At 45.9% G+C, this 23919-nt stretch overlaps 1 protein-coding gene across 1 annotated transcript; it reads right to left on the reverse strand.

Moving 5' to 3' along the window:
* Nucleotides 1-6406: 6406 nt before the first annotated feature.
* On the reverse strand, nucleotides 6407-21109 carry LOC111972144 (uncharacterized protein C1orf21 homolog). Its single transcript, XM_023999018.2, has 6 exons — nucleotides 21013-21109; nucleotides 13494-13623; nucleotides 8997-9082; nucleotides 7726-7796; nucleotides 7138-7198; nucleotides 6407-6861 (listed from the first exon to the last, which is right to left on the reverse strand). The coding sequence occupies exons 2-6, from the start codon at nucleotides 13582-13584 to the stop codon at nucleotides 6814-6816; spliced, it is 357 nt and encodes a 118-aa protein (XP_023854786.1). The 5' UTR covers nucleotides 13585-13623; nucleotides 21013-21109; the 3' UTR covers nucleotides 6407-6813.
* Nucleotides 21110-23919: the final 2810 nt, after the last annotated feature.

The following is a 23919-nucleotide window of genomic DNA, read 5'->3' on the forward strand; positions in this document are numbered from 1 at the left end:
AAACTTTCCTAAAGCGTTCCTACGGCTTTCCCAATGCACCCTTCTCTCGCTCTCTCTATGAGAGAATACATGGACATTACAGGGGACAAATGTGCACATGTTCAAGAATAACTTAATTTCAGTAAGTAACACATAACATTTCTTACTCAAATCCAGCACTTTACTGCGCTGTAGAACTGACAGCCTAGTATGCTGTATTTGTCAGTTCAAGTCTATGCATGTGCATTGTATAAACTGTATGCTATTCTAGAGGGAATATGTGTATAAATGTGTGACTAACATAGGTTGTTTGTGGTTGTAAAGTCAGATTATTTTTAACAGCATGTGGTTTGACTGCTTGGGCATGGCTACATTGTCCTCCCTCCCTCTGCTGTTTCTATAACTCTCCTCCTTTCCTTACATGTATGGTAAGTACATAATTCCTTTTCACAATCCCCTGTCTGCATGCCTCCTTTCCCCACTTCCTTATTCTCTCTGTATTTCCCCTTTCTTTTTCCATCCCTCCTCTCTGACTGACTGTTTCTTGGGTGGTGCAGCTGCAGCAGCAGGGTTCTCAGAGTACCATGAGTGACATCAGTCCCAGCTGCAGACAGACAGACGGACAGGCAGAAGGACAGACACGGACAGACGGACAAACATACAGGCAGAAGGACAGACACTTATTTACCCAATAGTGAAGCCACCTGTTGATGTTTCCATTCTTGATTGAAATGGTCTAATGAGTGTTCATTACCATTAACCCTGTAGTTGGATGGATGTTCCTGATGAGAGATGTCTGGACAGGAGTACTAAGTAGACATGTCTATCTGTCCATTGTGTTGAAGCAGGGTCCAAGCAATCCAATTAGCTCCCCCTAGTGCCCCAATAAAGTAGCGACAGTTGGAATCCATCAACGTTCCTTTTAAACAGTAATGATTATGAAGCTTTATAAAGTAATAATCCGAAAGATGAGCCTGAGAATGTAAGCCACTCCATGTATTCATTTATTTCCTGGCTTGACTTGTTTTTGTAGTCTGAAGACAACATTAGTCAATAGTAGTCAATGTTCCTGAATTCAGATTTCCAGAACCAGACTTACAGTATGTTGTTTTGTGATATGCCCTTAGTTACATTTTGAAACAATTGTATCTATGCACTTGCATATAATGCAGACAGTTTTTCCTTGCAATGTCTGTATACCTCCTACTCTGAAATGTTTTACCATATGTTCTCCGTTTTATCCCAAAGCCTTTGCTTTACAATTGTCGCTACATACAGTACCAGTCAAAAGTTTGGACACATCTAATCATTCAAGGTTTATTTTAAATTTTTACTATTTTCTACATTGTAGAATAATAGTGAAGACATCAAAACTATGACATAACACATATGGAATCATGTAGTAACCAAAAAAGTGTTAAACAAATCAAAATATGTTATATTTGAGATTCTTTAAAGTAGCCACCCTTTGCCTTGATGACAACTTTGCACACTCTTTGCATTCTCTCAACGAGCTTCATGAGGTAGTCACCTGGAATGCATTTCAATTAACCTGTGGGCTTTGTTAGAAGTTAATTAGTGGAATTTCTTTCCTTCTAAAATGCGTTTGAGCCAATCAGTTGTGTTGTGACATGGTAGGGGGGTATACAGAAGATTTTACCTATTTGGTAAAATACCAAGTCCATATTATGGCAAGAACAGCTCAAATAAGGAAAGAGAAATGACAGTCCATCATTGCTTTAAGACATGAAGGTCAGTCAATGCGGAAAATGTCAAGAACTTTGAAAGTTTCCTCAAGTGGAGTCGTAAAATCCATCAAGCACTATGATAAAACTGTCTCTCATAAGGACCACCACAGGAAAGGAAGACACAGAGCTCCTCTGCTGCAGAGGATAAGTTCATTAGAGTTACCAGCCTCAGAAACTGCAGCCCAAATAAATGCTTCACAGAGTTCAAGTAACAGACATCTCAACATCAACTGTTCAGAGGAGACTGTGTGAAATCAGGCGTTTATGGTCGAATTGCTGCAAAAAAAACACTACTAAAGTACACCAATAAGAAGATGAGACTTACTTAGGCCAAGAAACACGAGCAATTGACACAAGACCGGTGGAAATCTGTCCTTTGGTCTGATGAGTCCAAATATGAGAAATTTGGTTCAAACCCTGGGTCTTTGTGAGATGCAGAGTAGGTGAACGGATGATCTCCGCATGTACGGTTCCCACCGTTAAGCATGGAGGTGAAGGTGTGGTGGTGCTTTGCTGATGACACTGTCAGTGATTTTAGAATTCAAGCCACACTTAACTAGCATGGCTACCACAGCATTCTACAGCGATACGCCATCCCATCTGGTTTGCGTTTAGTGGGACTATCATTTGTTTTTCAACAGGAAAATTACCCAACACACCTGCAGGCTGTGTAAGGGCTATTTTACCAAGGAAAGTGATGGAGTGCTGCATCAGATGACCTGGCCTCCACAATCACCCAACATCAACCCAATTGAGATGGTTTGGGATGAGTTGGACCGTAGAGTGAATGAAAATCTGCCAACAAGTCCTCAGCATATGTGGGAACTCCTTCAAGATGGTTGGAAAAGCATTACATGTGAAGCTGGTTGAGAGAATGCCAAGTGTGTGCAAAGCTGTCATCAAGGCAAAGGGTAGCTACTTTGAAGAATCTAAAATATATTTTGATTTGTTTAACACTTTTTTGGTTACTACATGATTCCATATGTGTCATTTCATAGTTTTGATGTCTTCACTATTCTTCTACAATGTAGAAAATAGTCAAAATAAAGAAAAACCCTTGAATGAGTAGGTGTGTCCAAACTTTTGATTGGTACTGTACTTCACTTTCAACCTTTGTGTAATGAAGAACTCAATGAATGGCTGATATTCCACTTCTGTTTGGGATAAATGCACGGTTCCATTTTGTCTGGAAGGGAAACAATTTCTAAATCACCAGTACTACATGCTTTATGATGACTACTGCCAAGTTTATGCTGTTCTAAACTGTCATCCAACACATTCCCTAACTGCATAGATCTACAATTTTAGAGCCCCTCAAAATAGTAGGGTAGATCCTCGTAGTTTGAAAATGTAATGGTCCTCAAGTACATGTATTGGTCCCAAATTGTCAACAAATCATCAAGCCCTAAATTAGTTGAATGAGGTATGTATGTCCCGGGCTACAACAAAAATGTGTGCTGTTGGGGGTACTGGAGAACTGGAGTTGGGAAACACTGCTGTGGAACCCCGTAGAGCACCGGCGAGAGGAATTATGCACACCCAACATTTGCTCACAAGCTTGACTGAAAAATATGACAACAGAAACAATATGTCTTGTCTCTGTTTGCTGCTTTCAAAAGAGTCTTTTATGAAACATTTCTGGAGCAGGTTGCCCAGCAGAAGGAGCCCTCACTGTGGCCAACACACTCAGAGGGAGGGAGGGACGGAGGAAGTTGGGGTGGATGGGGGGTCTGAGGTCCCATCCTTTAATTCTTCCAGGGCTCTCATCCACAGATGGGGGAACAAAACACTCCATGGGGTCAGAGGGTAGAGTGTCTTAGACACAAGTAGTCTGTCACGTACAGCCTCCTCTCCTCTCACAGCCTACATACCAGTGGAGGTTGCTGAGGGGAGAACGGCTCATAATGATGTCCAGAACGAAGCAAATGCAACGGAATCAAACACATGGAAACCATATGTTTGATGTATTTGGTACCATTCCACTGATTCCGCTCCAGTCATTACCACGAGCCTGTTCTCCCCAATTAAGGTGCCACCAACGTGTGATACATAGTTGGGCCTACATGTACTATACCCAACCGGATGTTACTGCTCCCTCCCTTATCATGTGAAGTAGATGCAGTATGTGACAGGCACTATTCCCAGTAGAATGCTATGACTACATCCTGGAGTTCTCTGAATTCCCATGTAAAGCACTTGGAGGCGCTCCATGAATGCATTTCAATCCATTATAGTGTATCAATAGCTGTGGCTCCTCTGATCTGAAGGTTGTCTGCCTGAGTAATCCAGTGCATATGGATCAGCATCTCAAGGCTGTATATAGAAATAGGGAGACAGTTGGAGAGGCAGCTACTGCAGTGGAGCTAAAGCCAGGTACTAAGAGCTGCCTGGCGGGTGTATTAGCTGGGTAATAGGAGAGAGATGGAGAGAGAGGCAGAGAGCTAGAAGCTGCTGGATTGAGTTAACATTAATAGCTAAGTGAAATCCCAGAAAGAGAACAGCCAATAAGGGCAGAGCTAGAGCCTGTCAATCATCACTGGTCACCTCCCCTCTCCAGGCACTGCTCCATCACTCACTTCCACTGGGATCTCACTGTGACACACACACAGAAATAGTAGCCCCACATACACTGGTCATACACACAGTTCCAGGAGATAAACCTCCAGGAACTATGTGTGTGTATGTGTGAGGTGTGCAACACACTGCAAAGTGGGCCTTAAACCTCTCTGAGCCAGACTGCTAGAACATGCTGTACCCTAATGAGTGCACACTCACAAGGGGAGGGAGGGGTTTATTGGGCCCTTACATCATAGTGGAAAGAACATTGTCTTGCCCATATTCCTGTCTGAGGTTAACGGGCAACATCCATCTCTCTCTCAGTGGGAGAGATTGGCTAGCTGTGAGAAGTAGGCCCACTGGGACTTTTTCCTCTCTCCCTGTGCTGCTGTACAGTGGCTGCTGATTATAACCTCATGTGTCCCTGTGAGACAGAGAGACTATGTGTGTGTGTGTGTGTGTGTTCTGCTCCAGCCCCTTGTGAGGTACAGTAGCGCTATAAACCAACACTATAAACCTGACTACTATGTACTGGTTTCTAAATAGAAGTCCACATCCATCCCTGTGACCACACACATGACTCAAGGCAAACAGAGATCTCAGATGTTTAACATATTAGCTTTCAATAGTTGTGAGAATGCATTTCATAATGTGAAACTTTCTCCTGTATGTCCTTATATGTCCTTACTATGTCCATCTGTCTCACACGGAACAGGCTGTTTGTAATTCATGACGCCTCAGGTGCAGTTCTGATATTCTACCACCAGACTGCGCACAGCATCAGTCTTGACCTGAAGTGGTCCATCACCGTTTGTAGAAACTGCAACATGGCTTTGGGACTATTACCAGAGGAAAATCATCACGACTTTTCAATCCAACGGTGATGTAAGCATGACAGGACTTTCCTTACTGAAACTTAACACACCACCTCTGAGTCACACAGAGAGACACACAGAGAGACACACAGAGAGAGACACACAGAAGATGAACAGCTCCTGTGTTTCTAATTTTAATAGAAAAACAAAAAGTATCGAAAAATCAAATGAAAAAGAAAGGATCCATTAATGATGATGACATAAGCATGATCAGGGCTGTGTCTCCCAGGCAACCATACCTCTTTTTCTTTCAACTCACTTCTCAGTCCATGAAAGGCTGTTTGTGTGTGTGTGTGTGTGTCAACAGAGGGTGACTCCACTCTGCCAGTAAGCTTCAATACTACTGAGTCGAAGAGAAGCAGCGACTGAGCGACCAATGCGGAGGAAAGAGTAATGAACACTGCAGGTGCACATGAATAAGTCCAGCAGCAGGAACCAAACAACCCATGGCTGCTGGTTCCTACATTCACCCAAACCCATCAACACCACAGCCTACTAACATACTTACATAACACTGGGCTAACAAAATGACAGGAATACAATGGCATCTCTGTGTGTTTGTGTCCAGCTGCTTTGGTCTGTACTTATGTGTGTGTGTGTGTGAATATATGAGTGCATCTATGAATATGAGGTTGAGTGTGTGTGGAGATGTGTGTGTACAGTATGTGTTTAGTCTCACAAAGCCAGGGTCTGGTGTAGTAGTGTTGAGGGTATATTTAAGAGGACAGGTTGTGTAGAGACCCAGGAGCTCTGGCCTATAGAGCTGTAGCCTGCAGGAGGTGATGCATTATGATAGAAGGCATATAAAAAAAAAAACATTAAAATTCTAATTAAATTAAAAAAACTTAACTGGATGAACAGAATTTGAAAAGAAAAAGGTCCTTCAAAGGGCAGAAGTTCAGAGCTCCAAAAGAACCCACTCACTCTTCTCTCTTATTAAAATATCAGGGGTTCTCTCTTTTCCCTCCCTCCCTCCCTCCCTCCGGCTCACTCCAGCAGCGAGCCTCAGTTCTGTGACGAGGGCTGGTGGGGGTTATGGAAGTGCCCCCCCCCCCGCTATCTCCATCCATAACTCTGCTCCTCGCAGGAGAAGCACAACAGCAAGAGCCATGGAGGGTGGAAACCAGGAGGGTGTCTCCCGGACAGATTGGACTTCACAGCCACAGCAGACACTGCGCTATGACCTAACACCCAGGCACAAGAAATCTATTGTCTCCCGAGACTATGATGCCGACGACGAGTCATGAGGGGGTGGTATACACAGAGTTGGACCAGGGACCACAGTACAGTTCAGTGGGGTGGTAGTTGCGGTAGAGGGGTGGGGTAGTATCTCTCCATAGTCCTGCAGGGGAGCAGGAACACTGGCCTGGCTGTAGTGAGTCCACATTTCGTCTCCCCCTCCAGCAATCCACTAAGGGACCCAATGTGACGAGGGCCAAGAGGGAGGCAACAGTCTTTGAGGATAGCATTCTCTCTCTCTCTCTCTCTCTCTCTCTCTCACACACACACACACAAAAAAACACAAGCTCACACCAACACATACAGAATCACAAGGCAGTCAAACATACACACACAAACACACACGGATTCTCTTACATGCACCCATACACACTCTGGGAGGCTCTCTGTAGGGGGTTGAGTCGGGGGCCTGTGTGCTATGTCCCGTCCTCCGCCTCTTCCTCCTCCGAACAGTAGTCCTGTCCCTGTGGACACACCACAGATGAGAGATGAGACCAAGAGAAGAGAGATGATAGAGGGAGGACAGATAGCATCACCGTAGGAGAGATGGAGAGGAGAGATAAGACAGGGGTGAAGTGGATAGGAATAATGTAGTGTCTTTTAAAGGCCCAATCTGGATGTAGCTCAAGTTGAAGTATTTGAAGTATGTCAGATCCAGCCTATAGCAGCCCCCAATCCCACAGGAGACTGTCTCTTTAAATGTTCAGGCCCTGCTGCCCAGTCCCTCCCCTTCCCCCCACCTTCTCAATCTTCTCATCCAGCATCCTGAAGAACTCCTGCTGGCTCTCTGACGTGTGGATGCTGTGAAGGAAAGGGAGAGAGTGAGAACGAGCGAGAGAGAGAGAGAGAGAACGAGAAAGAGCGAGAGAAAGAAAAAGGAAGTTAGAGGGGGAGGAAACAGGAGGCAACAAACACACCACAAGAATTTTCCATAACACCCCCCACACAGGGGAGACACACACAAACACACACAGTTCTAAACCCCTGCTTCGGTGAGAGCCTTTGTGATTGTGGAGGAATTTGAATAATCATTTTATAGAGAGCTCACCCAGGAGTCTATAATCTAAAGACAAACTAAATACTGATACAGCACCCAATATGTCCACACACAATGTCACCAAACAGGAAATAGAGCCTCATTACACGTCTGGAAACAAGAGACACTAACCACTCAGCTACCAGCGACACAATGATAATAAATCACACTGCCTGATAGCATTTATGAATACATGCTGTATAAAACCACTGCAGTGATTGTTAAGTAACACGATGACTAGGTGATAACGTGTGCACGCATACAGTTATCACACACACACATTATGACTCACTTTGTCCTGTTGGCGTTGGCTCCAGAGCCTTCTTTCTGCTGTTTGCCTCTGTACTGTACAGAGCTTTTCTCCTAAAAAACACACACACACACATCAGCTCACAGTTCCTAGCCCCCCTGAGACTACACAGAGAGAGCCTCGGGAACCCATGTAGTAGGTTAGAGGCTGGGGAGAGAATAGCTACCTGCCCCCTGCCAGCGTGGGCCCTAAGGAAGAATAGCCTGGCCCAGCTGGGCCCCTAAGGCTGGGGATAGAGAGGCTGCCTACCCCTGCTGCCTTGGAGCTGGGAAGAGAGACGCTGCCTGTGACTGAGTCATGTAGAGTTAGGCCCTGTACATGCTGGCAGGGAAGCTAGGAGACTGGTAGGCCAGGGGGACTGACCAGGGGAAAGACCTCACTGGGCTGGATCATTAGAGGTGCTGGCTGTGCTCTGGAGGAACAGGACATGCCAAGGGCTTAGAATGTTTTAAACTATGAGCTGTCCTCTCAGGTTGTAGATCTCTCTGCTACTGTGCATGCTAACTACAGGCATTTCATGGATATGCAGCATCACACGTAAATCTGTGTGTGTGTGTGTGTGTGTGTGTGTGTGTACTTTGACTCTGCAGGATTAAATGTGCGTCTGTGAGAAACAGTTCCCTGTGAGTACCTTTTGTTAATCTGTCAAAATGTTTTAAAGGTCTGAAAATGAGGTTATTTGTTCTGCTGCATGTTTTAAGCCAACTGTGGCATATGAGGAAACTAATGCCACTATGACGACGGCAGCACAGTCACAACAATTGGTGGAATAAAGAGACAATGCAATGACAATCAACAGTAGGGTAGGACTTTCATTTCTCTTTGGAGTTTTGATTCCTTTCTTTTCCTTCAATTGTTACCTCATCCAAAAGGGTGTGCACTTTTCTGGTTATTTTACAGCATTTGTAGGAAAGACTAAATCATAGATATTGGACCATGAAGGAAGGGGTCAAAACAACCTTACGAAACTCCCACATTCCATACACGCCAACACGTTGTCTCTACCTGCTCGGGAGGCACCACGGCTGTGTGTGTGTTTGCATTTGTGTAGCGTGCTGCATCTCTGTGTGTGCATCTGTGTGTGTGTGTGTGTGTGTGGGGGGGGGGGGGGCTTATGTGGAGTTGTGCATTGAGCACAAACACTGTCTGTTTGTATGTGTTGATGGACTGTCAAAGAGAACTGTTTGTTGCATGTTGATGGACAGTCCGAGAGACGTACGTGTGTGTGTGTGTGTGTGTGGCTCCTCTCTCACCAGGTTCTCCTGGTTACGTGCGTTCACCCGGTCCTCCTCTCCACGCATGTACTTCACCTCCTCCACTCCCTTCATCTTGTACTCGTCTGTATGGAGAGAGAAAAACAGAGTACAGTTAGACAAATAAAGAGCTACTCCTGCAAATCAGTGGCACTGAAAAGATACACAGAGAGAGAACCCCACCCAACAGTGGACATAACAGGTAACTTTATTTTCTGAGTAGCTGCCTAGGTTTTTCTGACAAAGCAGCACACACCCACCAACACTGACACACACCGCTAATAAAACGCACACGGTCTTATCTGCTCCATTCTGTTTATTTCACCCTTTCTCTGAAATACTCATATCAGACTGATGGTGAGACAGTAGGAGGGAGGGAAGGCACCTAACATGTGCAGTCAGTCTATCTGAAATGTATCATCTGCAGCCAGTATACTGTTCTACTCCTCTTCCTCTCACTGTCCTACTCACTCCTCTTCCTCTCACTCTCCTACTCACTCCTCTTCCTCCCACTCCTATTCCTCCTTTTTTGCACCCCAAAAAAGTTAGTGCAAAAAGGGTCAATAGACTAACTGGACTAACTATTTAGTAGTCTTGGGGGTAGAAGCTTATCAGGGTCCAGTTGGTTCCAGACTTGGTGCATCGGTACCACTTGCCGTGAAGTAGCAGAGAGAACAGTCTATGACTTGGGTGGCTGGAGTCTAACAATTTTTACGGCCTTTCTCTGACACCGCCTGGTATAGAGGTCCTGGATGGCAGAGAGCTCGGCCCCAGTGATGTACTGGGTCGTACGCCCTACCCTCTGTAGCGCCTTGCAGTCGCATGCCAAGCATCCTGATGCAGCCATAGCGAATCTTTTTAACCTCCTGAGGGGGAAGAGTTGTTGTCATGCCTTCTTCACGACTGTGTTCGTGTGTTTGGACCATGATAAATCCTTATTGATGTGAACACCGAGGAACTTGAAGCACTCGACCCGCTCCACTTCAGCAACGTCAATGGGGGCGTGCTCGGCCCTCCGTTTCCTGTAGTCCACAATCAGCTCCTTTGTTTTGCTAACATTGAGGGAGAGGCTGTTGTCCTGGCATCACAACTGCCAGGTCTCTGACCTCCTCCCAATAGGCCGTCTCATCGTTGTCGATGATCAGGCATACCACAATGTTAACCTGTTTAAAGGTCTTACTCACATCAGTTACGGAGAGCGTGATCACACAGTCGCCCGGAACAGCTGGTGCTCTCATGCATGGTTCAGTGTCGCTTGCCTCGAGGCGAGCATATAAAGGCATTTAGCTCGTCTGGTAGGCTCGCGTCACTGGGCAGATCGCGGCTGGGTTTCCCTTTGTAATCTGTGATAGTTTGCAAGGCCTGCCACAGAGAGGGGGGGGAGAGATAGAGAGAGAGGGATGTTCTCTACAGCTGCCTGCCTGGAGAATGCAAACATGTCATGGCAAAGCAGCCTGTCTGCACACGCCGACACACACACACACACCTAAAGCAACACACATTGAATTAAGCCAACCATCAGTCACTGTGGCTTAGTAACAGAGACAGGTAACAGAGGAGAAAAACGACTAACACTGAGCAGACATCAAAGGCACGTAAACACACTGAAGATGAGCCTATAAAAGGAAAAAGAAAAATGACAATATTTCATGGATACAAAAATGGATCTATCTGTCATAGCCTGGTTCCAGATCTGTACAGGTATGTGCTTGTATGGCATGACAATAATAATGACAGTCAGTTGGCTAAAGCACATACAGATCTGGGACCAGGATACATTTGGCCATATTGGAGAGGATGTGCATCAGTGAGTGTGTGTCTCCATTGGCACTGAATGACAGATGATGGGGTGAAAAGGAGATTCTCATTTCCACTGTGGCGACAGGGCTGCTTGCTTCATCATGATGATTTCGGGGCAAAGGACATTTTAGAGACAGATTCTTTTGAGGAAAAAAAGTCTCTCTGATGTGGACATCTTTATCATTAGGAGCCGGGACCCGGTGTCGACCTTTAGGAGATCTCTGTGAAAATCCTCGCTCTCGGTCAGTTGAAAGTAGTGTGTGTGTGTGTCTGAGTCAATTTGAGCATGAGTGTGTGTCCATTTGAGGGCACTCCATGCACTGTCAGGCTGAGTGGAGTGGCCAGGGCAATCTGTGCCATTCTCCCCTTCCTGCAGTCTGTCAGTCAGAGCCTCCTGCCTGGCTCCCTTCCAGCCCTGACTGTCTCCAAAGGCCTCAGCAGATATGACATTTACATTGCCACTGCCCCGCCCTGCCTGGGTTGGTGAAATAACAATATACTAATGTCAGACCAGAAGTCATTATCACTGCCCTGCCCTCAGCCTGCCTGGCCTGGTCCACCGACTCACTAGGACTATACCACTATTTTCGTAGCAGGTGCTTCATTTAATCTCATAGCAGGAAAGATTATTAGTCTCATATTACGTTACAGCTCAAGTCTAAAGATTGTTTTTTATTCACATGTAATCTAAAGTCAGTTAGATAAGTTCTGAAATACATAGTGTAGTGAGGCTCATATTTCCGTTGGAGTTCTGAATGTCTATACAACAATAGCAACATAGCGACTATATTTACACTACAATACAACCAATACACCCACTCACAACAGTCTGGCCAACTACAAATCAAATCGCAAAACTGCAACAAGACAACAAGTGACGTGCTACAACAAACAAGGTAACACACTCCGTTGTAGCAGACACACACGCTACTACTCTGATTATAAACCAACTTCAAACAGGCTGCAATCAGAAAGTGTTGCTATTTTCTGTCTCTTCCCCTGGTGTTTGGGTAAGGGAGCTCAGCCTTTCCTGTTATTGTGCGAGGGAGTAAAGGAGCATAAGCAGGAGACTGCCGTCACCTCAACACTCCTAACTGCGACACACACACACACACACACACACACACACCAGGCGCTCAAACAATGACACATTTTGACTGGCACACAATCTGTTGGATCAGATCACTGTGATTGATATGAGTGTTGCTCATTTTACCAGACACACTAAGCCCACTGTTCTATCAATAGGAGCCCAATGAGCTGAACTGGGAAGAAGGGATGATGAGCAGAAGGACGTGGGAGAGAAAAAGAAACGAGCGGCGGAGAGAATCAACATGCTGTGGCTGGGTGGTCGGCTGTAATCCACAGACAGTATCCAGGTCAACAGTTCTCTTCCTCCCTCTCTGTGACCATCAACGTCAAACAGACAGTTCATAGAATCATCTATCCAGCGCCCTCCATGCCCTGCCCACTAGTGCTGCAGAGAGAGCCCAGCCCCATTTAACGTCTACCACCATCTTATAGTGGGATGCAGGCTGCAGGTCTAGCAGATGAGGGGGGGTGGGGGGGGGGGGTGGAGGACACAAGGCCGTGACCGATGCTGTGAATGAGGGAGGGGGAAAAGGGATGGGGAGTGGAAGGGAGAGAGACGTCGCAGTGGCTGGGGATGGATGTGAAAAGGAAGGAGAGATGGTCTAATACAGAGAGAGAGAAAGGAAGGCAAGAAAGTGAGGCCTTGGAAGGGAAAGGGAGGAAGAGATGAAAAAGGGAGGGGGAAAAGCTTGAATCTTTAACCCACGTCATCCTCCTCTCTCACGGGACATTCCCTCTCCCCCTCCAGGGAGGGAGGGAGGGAGGGAGGGAGGGAGGGAGGGAGTGAGAGGGAGGGAGAGAAGGAGTGAGAGGGAGGGAGAGTGGGAGGGTCAGAGAAGGTCAGAAGGCGAGACAGACAGAGGGACAGAGAGCGAGAGAGAGAGTGGGAGGTGCACAAATAAGGCCAGACTCATGACGGCATGGGTCTGACAGCCGGTGAGAGAGGGATAAAGAGAAAGAGAGAGAGAGACGGAGGGAGGAAGAGTGAGAGGCAGCAGAGGGAGAACAGAACGAGGCCTCCTGTGGCTAGTCATCTGCCATTTCCTGTGTGGTTATTCCAGCGTGGTGCTCCTAATTCTTAAATCTGTCGCTAATCCCTCATCCTCTCTCTCTCTCAGCCTGTCCAGCAGGCAGCTATAATTGATGCTGTTAACTAGATACACTTTCTCAACCCTCTCTCCATGTCCAAGCTCTAAAACATGAAGTACTAAGAGGACACACAACACCAAAACCACTCAGTGCAGTAGCCTCTAGGATAGCTAAGTAGTATTCACACAGGGTAGGAGGAATAGAATGGGAAACATGATACAAATATTCCCTATTCTCCTCAGCCGGGTTGGCAACTTGGCATTGATTAATAAAATGTATAGCTAATTATAATGTACTTGTAGACTAGAGACTGGATATAGAGTGAGATTAGAGGAGAGGTATAACAGGTAACATAGCCAGTGGGCCAGTGTGTGTGGAGTAGACAGGAAGAATATCCTATAGCACGTCACTATATTTCCATAGAAAAGCCTTCAGGTGGGAAGGATGTTTTACAGTTGAAAGTAGCCAGGGTTAGAATAGAGGGAGAATATAGGAGTGTGTATAGTGTGTACTGACCGGAGAAGAGGTCTCCGTTGCTGTAGGCCTTGCCCCGGCCTTCCTCATCGCTGGGCACGGCCGACACCTGCTTAGCCGAGGTGCAGCCCATCGCCTCACTCTCTGGCTCCTCTCCTCATGGCACTCTCACCTGGAGATAAAAAGAGAGGTAGAGGGAGGGAGAGGGAGGTGAGGGGAGAGAGAGAGAGATATGGTTAAAGTCCATAGAAGCTATAGAGAGATAACTACATTGGTTAACACAGGCATTGTATTTTAGTGACGACTGGGACAAACCAACAATATCGCAGCCTCTGAGCCTGTCACTGTGGAGCAGGAGTGTCAGTCACACACACAGTGTCACAGGCAATACACTGTCACAAGCACAGACTGTCAGTCACACACAGTATTGTTGTCACAGGCACAAAGGAAAACACTGTCACAGGCAGACTGTCAGTGTTACACCCGCAGTAGATTATAACAGACACAGCAAGGCAGCATCAGACACTACCCACACCTCAGAACAAGGCAGCATCAGACACCACCCACACCTCAGAACAAGGCAGCATCAGATACCACCCACACCTCAGAACAAGGCAGCATCAGATACCACCCACACCTCAGAACAAGGCAGCATCAGATACCACCCACACCTCAGAACAAGGTAGAATCAGACACTACCCACACCTCAGAACAAGCTAGGAATCAACACTACCCACACCTCAGAAACAAGGCAGCATCAGACACTACCCACACCTCAGAACAAGCAGCATCAGACACCACCAACACACCTCAGAACAAGGCAGCATCAGAGTCCACCACACCTCAGAACAAGCAGCATCAGACACACCCACACCTCGAAACAAGCAGCATCAGACCCACCCACACCTCAGAACAAGGCAGCATCAGACACCACCACACCTCAGAACAAGGCAGCATCAGACACCACCCACACCTCAGAACAAGGCAGCATCAGAGTCCACCCACACCTCAGAACAAGGCAGCATCAAGCCACCCACACCTCAGAACAAGGCAGCATCAGACACCACCCACACCTCAGACAAAGGCAGCATCAGAGACACCACCCACACCTCAGAACAAGGCAGCATCAGAGTCCACCCACACCTCAGAAACAAGGCAGCATCCGACACTACCCACACCTCAGAACAAGGCAGCATCAGACACCACCCACACCTCAGAACAAGGCAGCAACAGAGTCCACCCACACCTCAGAACAAGGCAGCATCAGACACCACCCACACCTCAGAACAAGGCAGCATCAGACACCACCCACACCTCAGAACAAGGCAGCATCAGAGTCCACCCACACCTCAGAACAAGGCAGCATCAGAGTCCACCCACACCTCAGAACAAGCCACTGGCAGTCCAATAATAGAGGCCCTGAGCCCTGTCGCTGAGACAGAGAGAGGAAGAAACAGAGAGAAACAGGTTGAAGGAGAGATAGAGTAAAAGAGAAAGAACAATGGGAGGGCAGAGAATAGATAAAGTAGAGAGAAATGATCCAGAGCATCAACAGGCTGCCGACACTCCTCCTCCCTCCTCTATTTTCCTCTCCTCTTTGAAGTTGACAGGAGGTCAGTGTCCACTTCAGACCCAGCCTCCCTATGAGCTGGCTTTCCACTGCACAAAGCAACAGGTGTGCAGAGAGGAGTGTGTGTCTGTGTGTAGACTGAATTTAGAGTGGGCGCGTGTGTGCACTGTGGTGTCTGTTCTGTTTGCGTGTGTGTATAAGTGGTTTGTGAAATTTGTGTGTGTAGTTTTGATGTGTGTTTCTTTCACAGCTTTCTTGGCTAAATAACATGAATCTCCTGATGTGAGCTTGCACGGGTCTTTCTTAAAGGTACAGCGAGTGTGAAGGGATTCTTCTGGGGGCTGGCTATGCACGCACGCACACAGACACACAGCTATCTCATTGGCAGGAGCTCAGACAGATCAGGCCAGAACAGCCCAATACTGCCTGACTACAGAGGATGGGTCGGTGTCTGACAGAGTTATCTGTGGCCTGACGGTGAGGCCTTCCCCTGCAGCCCAGGCTGCTTAGGCACTGTGGACTGCCTGTTCGTGTCAGAGCTGGAGCAACTCAATTATGGCTCAGACCATGGAGTCTGTCTGGACACATCTCTTAGAGTGCAGACGGTGTGTGTGTGTAAGGGGTAAAATGCTGAAATGTGGCTTGCAGCCTTGCTGATCCTTGAGTGAGTGAACCTCTAGCTCTCCTCCTGACTGAATCATACGGGATAATTCTGTGAAAATTCCAGTTGCATGAATGGATGTCTAGTTAAGAATCTCTCCGTCTTCTGTGTAGAATCCTAGCCAGGTCAGTGTTAATGGTGTTTGGGCTGTGTGTTAAATCAGAGAGCGTTGAGTTAGCACAGATGGCATGTGTACAATGCAGGCCTGTCAGCTAGGAACAGATGTGGAAGTGTGTCAATGGGACAAGCTTACGCTACCAGTTAAGACCCTGACACCAGCCGGATCCAACACTCACACACACACACACACTCTCATCCGATGATATCAATACACTGTTACAGGTAACTGCCAAAATAAAGGAAACACTTGAGTAATTGAGGGATACTAAGTATATTGAAAGCAGGTGCTTCCACACAGGTGTGGTTCCTGAGTTCATTAAACAATGAACATCCCATCATGCTTAGGGTCATGTATAAAAAGTATTTTGGCTAGCATGGCTAGAAGAGATCTCAGGGACTTTGAAAGAGGGGTCTCAAATGAGCATATGGGGTTTAAAGGGTGTGTGTCTCAGTCACCAGATCTCAACCCAATTGAACACTTAACACTGGAGTGGTGCCTGAGACAGCGTTTTCCCATCAACAACACACCAAATTAAGGTATTTCTCGTGGAAGAATGGTGTTGCATCCCTCCAATAGAGTTCCAGACACTTGTAGAATCTATGCCAAGGTGCATGGGCAGAGATATGCCTAACTAACAAACAAACATGCAAGTTACAAACCCAATCTAAATATTCTGCCGTTAGGCTTATCCCTACATTATACCAAAAGTCTACAGCTACTGTACACTAAGAAAAGACTATTAGATTGCTTACATCATAGATACTTATTTACTCAAGGATCAGCAAAAGGCTGCAAGCCACGTTTCAGCATTTTACCACACACACACTACCTGCAGGTCTGAGTAGTTGAACTCAGATAACACTGAGGGGATGTGTACATGCACAAGTGTGCTTGCGTAAACACATGCGTAAACAAGCTCCGTAGTGTGTCCACTACGTTCTAAGACACACACAGGCTCAGTAGTGTGAACCTTCTCAAATACACTGCTGTGCCAGAAGCTATCTGAGCCACCGCAGAGCCTGAAAAACTGGCTGTGGGCCCGCCTATCCTGGAAAGGGAAGGAGAGAAGGAGGGAGCGAAGGAGAAAGAAGAAAAAGAGGAAGGGCTAGCCGAGCCTTCCAGGGACTCAGAGTCGGGTTCAAAGGCCAGGTCTCTGAGACCCATCGTCAGCCATGACAGTGACAGGGACAGAGCCAGCAATTGGACAAGGGCTGAGACTGATAGACCCTGCATTGTGTCTCTCTCTGACATAACAGGACACTCAGCCAAAGCACCATAATATTTACTCTAGCCAGCAGCAACCCCTGTACCTCTTCTCTCTTCCTTGTCCCAGTTTAAACACTACATCAGCCTGACAAGCCGGCAAGCCGTGCCAACACACACACACACACACACACGCGTGCGCTTGTAGCCTTGTACACTCCGACAAGGAAGACCTGTTCTGAGTGTGGTGTTACTGTTCCTTGTGCATGTCTCCACTCTCTTGTGTTCTGCTGTGAGTACCTCTTTCCACTCTCCCTCCGTTGTAGTGGGCACGAGTGGCTGGGGGGAAGGAGGAGGATGTACAAATAACAGCTCCTCTGTTTGGGAGAACTCTGTCATGTGACAATGAGATGGGCAGATAGAGAGAAACACTGAGGCATAGAGATAGTCAGAGTGAGGCAGATACAGACAGGCAGGGAGTGAGACGAGAGAGAAGATTCAAGACATGTTGTTACGTACACGTTGGCACCAGGACAGGACTATGTTTTTTGTCAGGCCAATTAAGCCAACTGAGTTGGAAATTAGATGTCTGCATGGCTCACTAGATTTCCTGTTCTGTCTCTCCTCTGTGGCTTAGGGCAAGACAGAGAGGGAGAGAGAAGGAATGAAAGAAAGAAGGAAAGAGCCAGAGAGGGAAGTGTGAATGAGTAGAGCTCAGAGGCCACTGTTACTTTAATTAATCAGAAGAGTAATTGAACCCGAATGTTGAGTTAAATGGATACTTCGGAATTTTGGCAATGATGCCCTTTATCTACTTCCCCAGAGTCAGATGAACTCGTGGATACCATTGTTAGCAGATACCCATAGACTTCCAGTCATTGTGCTAACTCTAGTTAGCATTGGCTCGCAAAACTACCTCTAACTTCCTTCATACTAGACTCAAGAGACATAAAAATGGTATCCATGATTTCAACGGACTCTGGGGAAGTAGATAAAGGGCCTCATTGCCAAAATCCCCAAGTATCCCTTTAAAGTTTAGATTAATTTAACCTAGTGTTCAGCCACAGGGAGTCATACGAAATACAACTTTGGACATTTTCCTAAGACAGAGGTTCATAAAAGGGAAAACTAGGAGAACCACAACGACAGAGAAAACCATACAGCATTGGTAGTTGCTTCAGCCTCAACTATTCTACATATGTTCAGACAGGGCAGTGTTTAGGATTATGGCCAGGAGTTTTATAGTAGGGACCCAGGGTTTTTCCCCTCCTCATGTCACATGGTCAGGGTAACACTCCTGACCCTATTCATTGCCGTATCACAGTGGCCTGGCCTGTGTGTCAGACTGTATCAGTGTCCTGGTACAGTAGTATCTCTGTGTGTCTTTCTTTACTCATTCACCATGTTATCACCTTCTCTAGACCTATTCCCTGCTCCCTCTCAGACATGCCCTCCCAGCTCAACAAACAGCAGAGCTCAGGTCAACCACGCCTGTTGTTCCCCCATCTCTCTCTCTCTGCTTAGCAGACAAATACAGAATTGCCATGAATATTCATTAGCAATCATTACCACTGCACCAGATATATTTAAAAATCAGGATCTAATTGCGTCTCTGCAGTAGGATAATTGGTGAAGCACTTTCCTGTGTGTGACTGACCAGGGTTGGTTTGTATTGTATTGGACCTAATTTGCAGAGTAGAAACCCTGAATAATGGAACAGAGTTGGAACATGAGTGCAAACGAGCATATTCCAGGTCATAATTCATTCGGCAAGAAGATCTTTTCACTGCCTTGCACTGCAAACGAGTACAGACTTTTTCCACCTCTCACTGTACAGTGCTGTGTTCTGTGTTCTCTTATCTGGTTGTACTCTGAGATCCATATCTTTGAGTGTGGTCCAGGTTATCTGGCCWTCAACAGAGCAACACCCATCTGCTGTTCTGGGAACCCAATGCAACGCCTCTCTAGCACCACTCTCTGCACTGCTGGTCTCCTGCTTCAGCAGAAAGCAATATGTGCCAAGTCCCTCTGTCCAAAACAAAGTAATATACCCTGGTCTGTCCATATGTACCACTGGACTCCGTATACAGTACACACTATGTACACACTGACTCAGAGTTGGGGAGAGAAACACACACACACACAGCAATGTGAATCACGCAGCCTGCAATGTGTGAGCTTTGTGAGTCAGTACCTAGAGGGATCAGGTTGTGCTGGCCTTGTGCTTTATACACTGCACCTGACACCTAATGCCACTCAGCAATGCCAATGTGCAGGGACTGACCACCACACTCAGCATGTGCAAAGGTACTAACACACAAGCAGTCAGGACACACACACACACACACACACACACACACACACACACACACACACACACACACACACACACACACACACACACACACACACACACACACACACACACACACAGGCCTCCCAGTAACTATGGAAACCCAGCCTCCTCCTCAGAGTGATGTCACATTGACATTGCATCATATCAATCTTAATTAGGGTTGCACTCCCCCTCTGCCAAATACAGGCCAAAATCACAACCTGAGAGCCAGAGACAGTGAGAACATGGAGTGAGAGAGCACAACTGGAGAGATTGAGATGCAGAGAGATGAGCAGATGAGCAAGGACTGGACGGATAATAACAGATTGATCCCTCTTTCACACGCTACCTGGGAGACGCTAACTTCAGAGCAAGCTGTGCTCTGTCTTAATTCACCGCCGGATTTAAAGCTATAAGCGAGCTGCAAATAATACACATCACATTTATGGAGGATAGAGGGAGGGGGGGTGAGAGGCAGGCAGATGGAGGCAGACAGATAAAGCCAGACAGAAATGTACAATAGAGGAGAAGGGAAGAGGGCAGGCTGATCATCCAACCACAACAGAGTTCAAGGAGTATATTACCCAATGTATAAGAGTTCAACTAGCCAGATATAGTGGCTAAGCAATTACTCAAATACATATTTATGCATGTGCATTGATCCAGCTATTGCAGTGGACCAGCAGGGGATTGAATCTGGCGATTGACCAGCAAATCAGTATAACAGGTGCACAGACTAGTGTTATGTTATTGTTAAACAGAAGACTATATTCTTATGGAGATGTTGATGTAACGTAAACACTGAAAGGTATCCTACGTTGCCCAATACAAGCAAATCAGTGGCCAGATAATATTGAGCTGTAGCGGTCTCGAGGACGAGATATGATAGCCACTGTCATGTAGCCACAGACAGAAGTGGACATGAACAATAACCCCCAATTCACCCTATTGAGTCAACTTTCATTCTCTCAGAGGAACCGTAAGATCTCGATACAAGTCATGTGTGAATTATGTGAATTTGTGTGAATTAAGATTGAACCAAGTGACAGCAGAGCGGGCGACCGAGGTCTAGCCTGTCCGAGCATAGTTGCTGCTATTCTGAACACACAGCTGTGTCCAGCTGCGCTGCAGAGAGACACTGGGCGCATTGTTTCCCGCAGGAAAAGGGAGAGAGTAGCGGCTCTACGTGTGTACACACAGATACACATACTAGAATAGTTTCTACACAAACGTGTCTGTCTTTATGCCAGCCCAGGTGTTCTCTCTGTTTTTGTTGCTTTTAGTCCAGAAACAGACGGCCTAACAAACGAGAGGGAGGAGAGAAAGAGAAAGCGACGGGGCAAGGGGGGCAGAGCCTCGAGGATTAAAAACATGACATTTTGGTAAAAGCATTGAGATCGAACGGTATGCTTAACGGTAACCAAAACACCGCTACTACTCCATTTTCACTATTTTCTCATTGAGTCCACTCCTGACGCATGTAGTAAACACAGACATGTCCGAGAGCCGAACCCAAGACACAGGAAGGAAAGCGCCGGGCAATCACAGCCCGACTCAGGAAACAACAACAAAACAGAAGACTACGACAGAAATACATAATGTAAATTTTACGCCGCTAATAACGTGTTGAAACTAATAGCGAGTATATTTTCAATGTAGCTAGATACTTACTTTACTGAACCGGTTCCGCTCGGTCCACTTTAGATTCGCCGAGCTTCACGCGGACAGTCGGGCGGGAGCTGACGCTGTGGAGTGGCTGGGAACCGTATAACCACCACACTGAACGTAAACTCTGGCTTGCGTCATTTTACCAGGATGCCAGTATTTCGCGCAGTAATGCAGCCATCTTGCTGAGGACTTTACTGTAATGTAAATATCCGGGTTACTTGTTGGCAATAAAAATATAGCAGATATTTTTTGGAACTCAAAATAATATTTATTCGTGGCAACAACAAAAAAAACATTACTTTTACAACAGAAGAAATCAGTGGCATGTGAGGGGCTACTTTTCTAGGAAATGACAGATAGAAATGTAATTTTTTTACGTAGTACTGTGTCCAAATTAAAAGTGCTTAAAAAAATGCATGACATTTGTTTCTCAAAATTGACCAAGATCATGGATGGAGAGTTATAGTTCAACCATACAAGCTCAGTAGTTGTTCTCTGGAAAGAAAAGTGGAAGCTCTGAGAAAATGTAAGCCATTGACTAGCACAGTATAAAATCAATAGACCCATAGGGGGCCCCATTTCAATACAGTGGCAGCCCTAAGAGATTTTATCCCCCCTCACTGGCAGAAAGACAGAGACATTCTATTACATGTGATAATAGGGTTACACAGCATGATCCATGCAGATTGAGCCTCAGAAATGATTCATAAATATTGTATAATATTAAAAACATAACATACAGTTGAAGTCAGAAGTTTACATACACTTAGGTTGGAGTCATTAAAACTCATTTTTCAACCACTCCACAAATTTATTGTTAACAAACTATAGTTTTGGCAAGTCGGTTAGAACATCTACTTTGTGCATGACACAAGTAATTTTTCCAACAATTGTTTACAGATTATTTCACTTATAATTCACAGTATCACAATTCCAGTGGGTCAGAAGTTTACATACACTAAGTTGACTGTGCATTTAAACAGCTTGGAAAATTCCAGAAAATTATGTAATGGCTTTAGAAGCTTCTGATAAATGATGTCAATTAGCCTGAGTTAATTAGGGGTGTACCTGTGGATGTATTCCAAGGCCTACCTTCAAACTCAGTGCTCTTTGCTTGACATCATGGGAAAATCAAAAGAAAGACCTCAGAAATAGAATTGGAGACCTCCACAAGTCTGATTCATCCTTGGGAGCAATTCCCAAACGTCTGAAGGTACCACGTTCATCTGTACAAACAATTGTACGCAAATATAAACACCATGGGACCACGCAGCCGTCATACCGCTCAGGAAGGAGACGCGTTCTGTCTYTTAGAGATGAACGTACATTGGTGCGAAAAGTGCAAATCAATCCCAGAACAACAGCAAAGGACCTTGTGAAGATGCTGGAGGAAACAGGTACAAAAGTATCTATAGCCACAGTAAAACAAGTCCTATATCGACATAACTTGAAAGGCACTGCTCCAAAACCCGCCATAAAAAAGCCAGACTACGGTTTGCAACTACACATGGGGACAAATATCATACTTTTTGGAGAAATGTCTGGTCTGATGAAACAAAAATAGAACTGTTTGGCCATAATGACCATTGTTATGTTTGGAGGAAAAAGGGGGAGGCTTGCAAGCCGAAGAACACCATCCCAACCGTGAAGCACAGGGGCGGCAGCATCATGTTGTGGTGCTGCTTTGCTGCAGGAGGGACTGGTGCACTTCACAAAATAAATGGCATCATGAGGCTGGATAATTATATGGATATATTGAAGCAACATCTCAAGACATCAGTCAGGAAGTTAAAGCTTGGTCGCAAATGGGTCTTCCAAATGGACAATGGCCCCAAGCATACTTTCAAAGGTGTGGCAAAAGGGCTTTATGACAACAAAATCAAGATATTGGAGTGGCCATCACAAAGCTCTTACCTCAATCCCATAGAAAATTTGTGGGCAGAACTGAAAAAGCGTGTGCAAGCAAGGAGCCCTACACACCTGACTCAGTTACACCAGCTCTGTCAGAAGGAATGGGCCATAATTCACCCAACTTATTGTGGGAAGCTTGTGGAAGGCTACCCGAAACATTTGACCCAAGTTAAACAATTTAAAAGGCAATGCTACAAAATGAGTGTATGTAAACTTCTGACCCACTGGGAATGTGATGAAATAAATAAAAGCTGAAATAAATCATTCTCTCTCCTATTATTCTGACATTTCACATTCTTAAAATAAAGTGGTGATCCTAACTGACCTAAAACAGGGAATTTTTACTAGGATCAAATGTCAGGAATTGTGACAAATTGAGTTTAAATGTATTTGGCTAAGGTATGTAAACTTCCGATTTCAACTGTAGATATTGAAACCACTGACATATGTCTCCCTAAGCATGTGAAGACCAGCTGGCAGGTGTCTTCACAGACATTTTCAATCTCTCCTTGTCCCAGTCTGTAATTCCAACATGTTTCATGCTGACCACCATTGTCCCTGTTCCAAAGATCTCCAAGGTAACCTGCCTAAATGACTATCGCCCTGTAGCACTCACATCTGTAATTATGAAGTGCATTGAAAGGCTGGTCATGACACATCAACACCATAATCCCAGACACCCTACCCTAGACCCACTGCAATTTGCATACCTCCCCTACAGATCCACAGATGACGCAATCTCAATTGCACTTCACACTGCCCTATCCCACCTCGACAAGAGGAAATTTAACTGTGAGAATGCTGTTCATAGACTACAGCTCAGCATTCAACATCATAGTCCTGTCCAAGCTAGGGACACTGGGACTGAACCCCTCCCTCTACAACTGGATCCTGGACTTGCTGACGGGTCGGCCCCAGGTGTTGAGGCTAGGCAACAACACCTCAGCCACGTTGACCCTCAACACGGGGGCCCCTCAGGTGTGTGTGCTTTAGTCCACT

Source organism: Salvelinus sp. IW2-2015, linkage group LG13, assembly GCF_002910315.2.
Source record: "Salvelinus sp. IW2-2015 linkage group LG13, ASM291031v2, whole genome shotgun sequence".
Lineage (NCBI taxonomy): Eukaryota > Metazoa > Chordata > Actinopteri > Salmoniformes > Salmonidae > Salvelinus > Salvelinus sp. IW2-2015.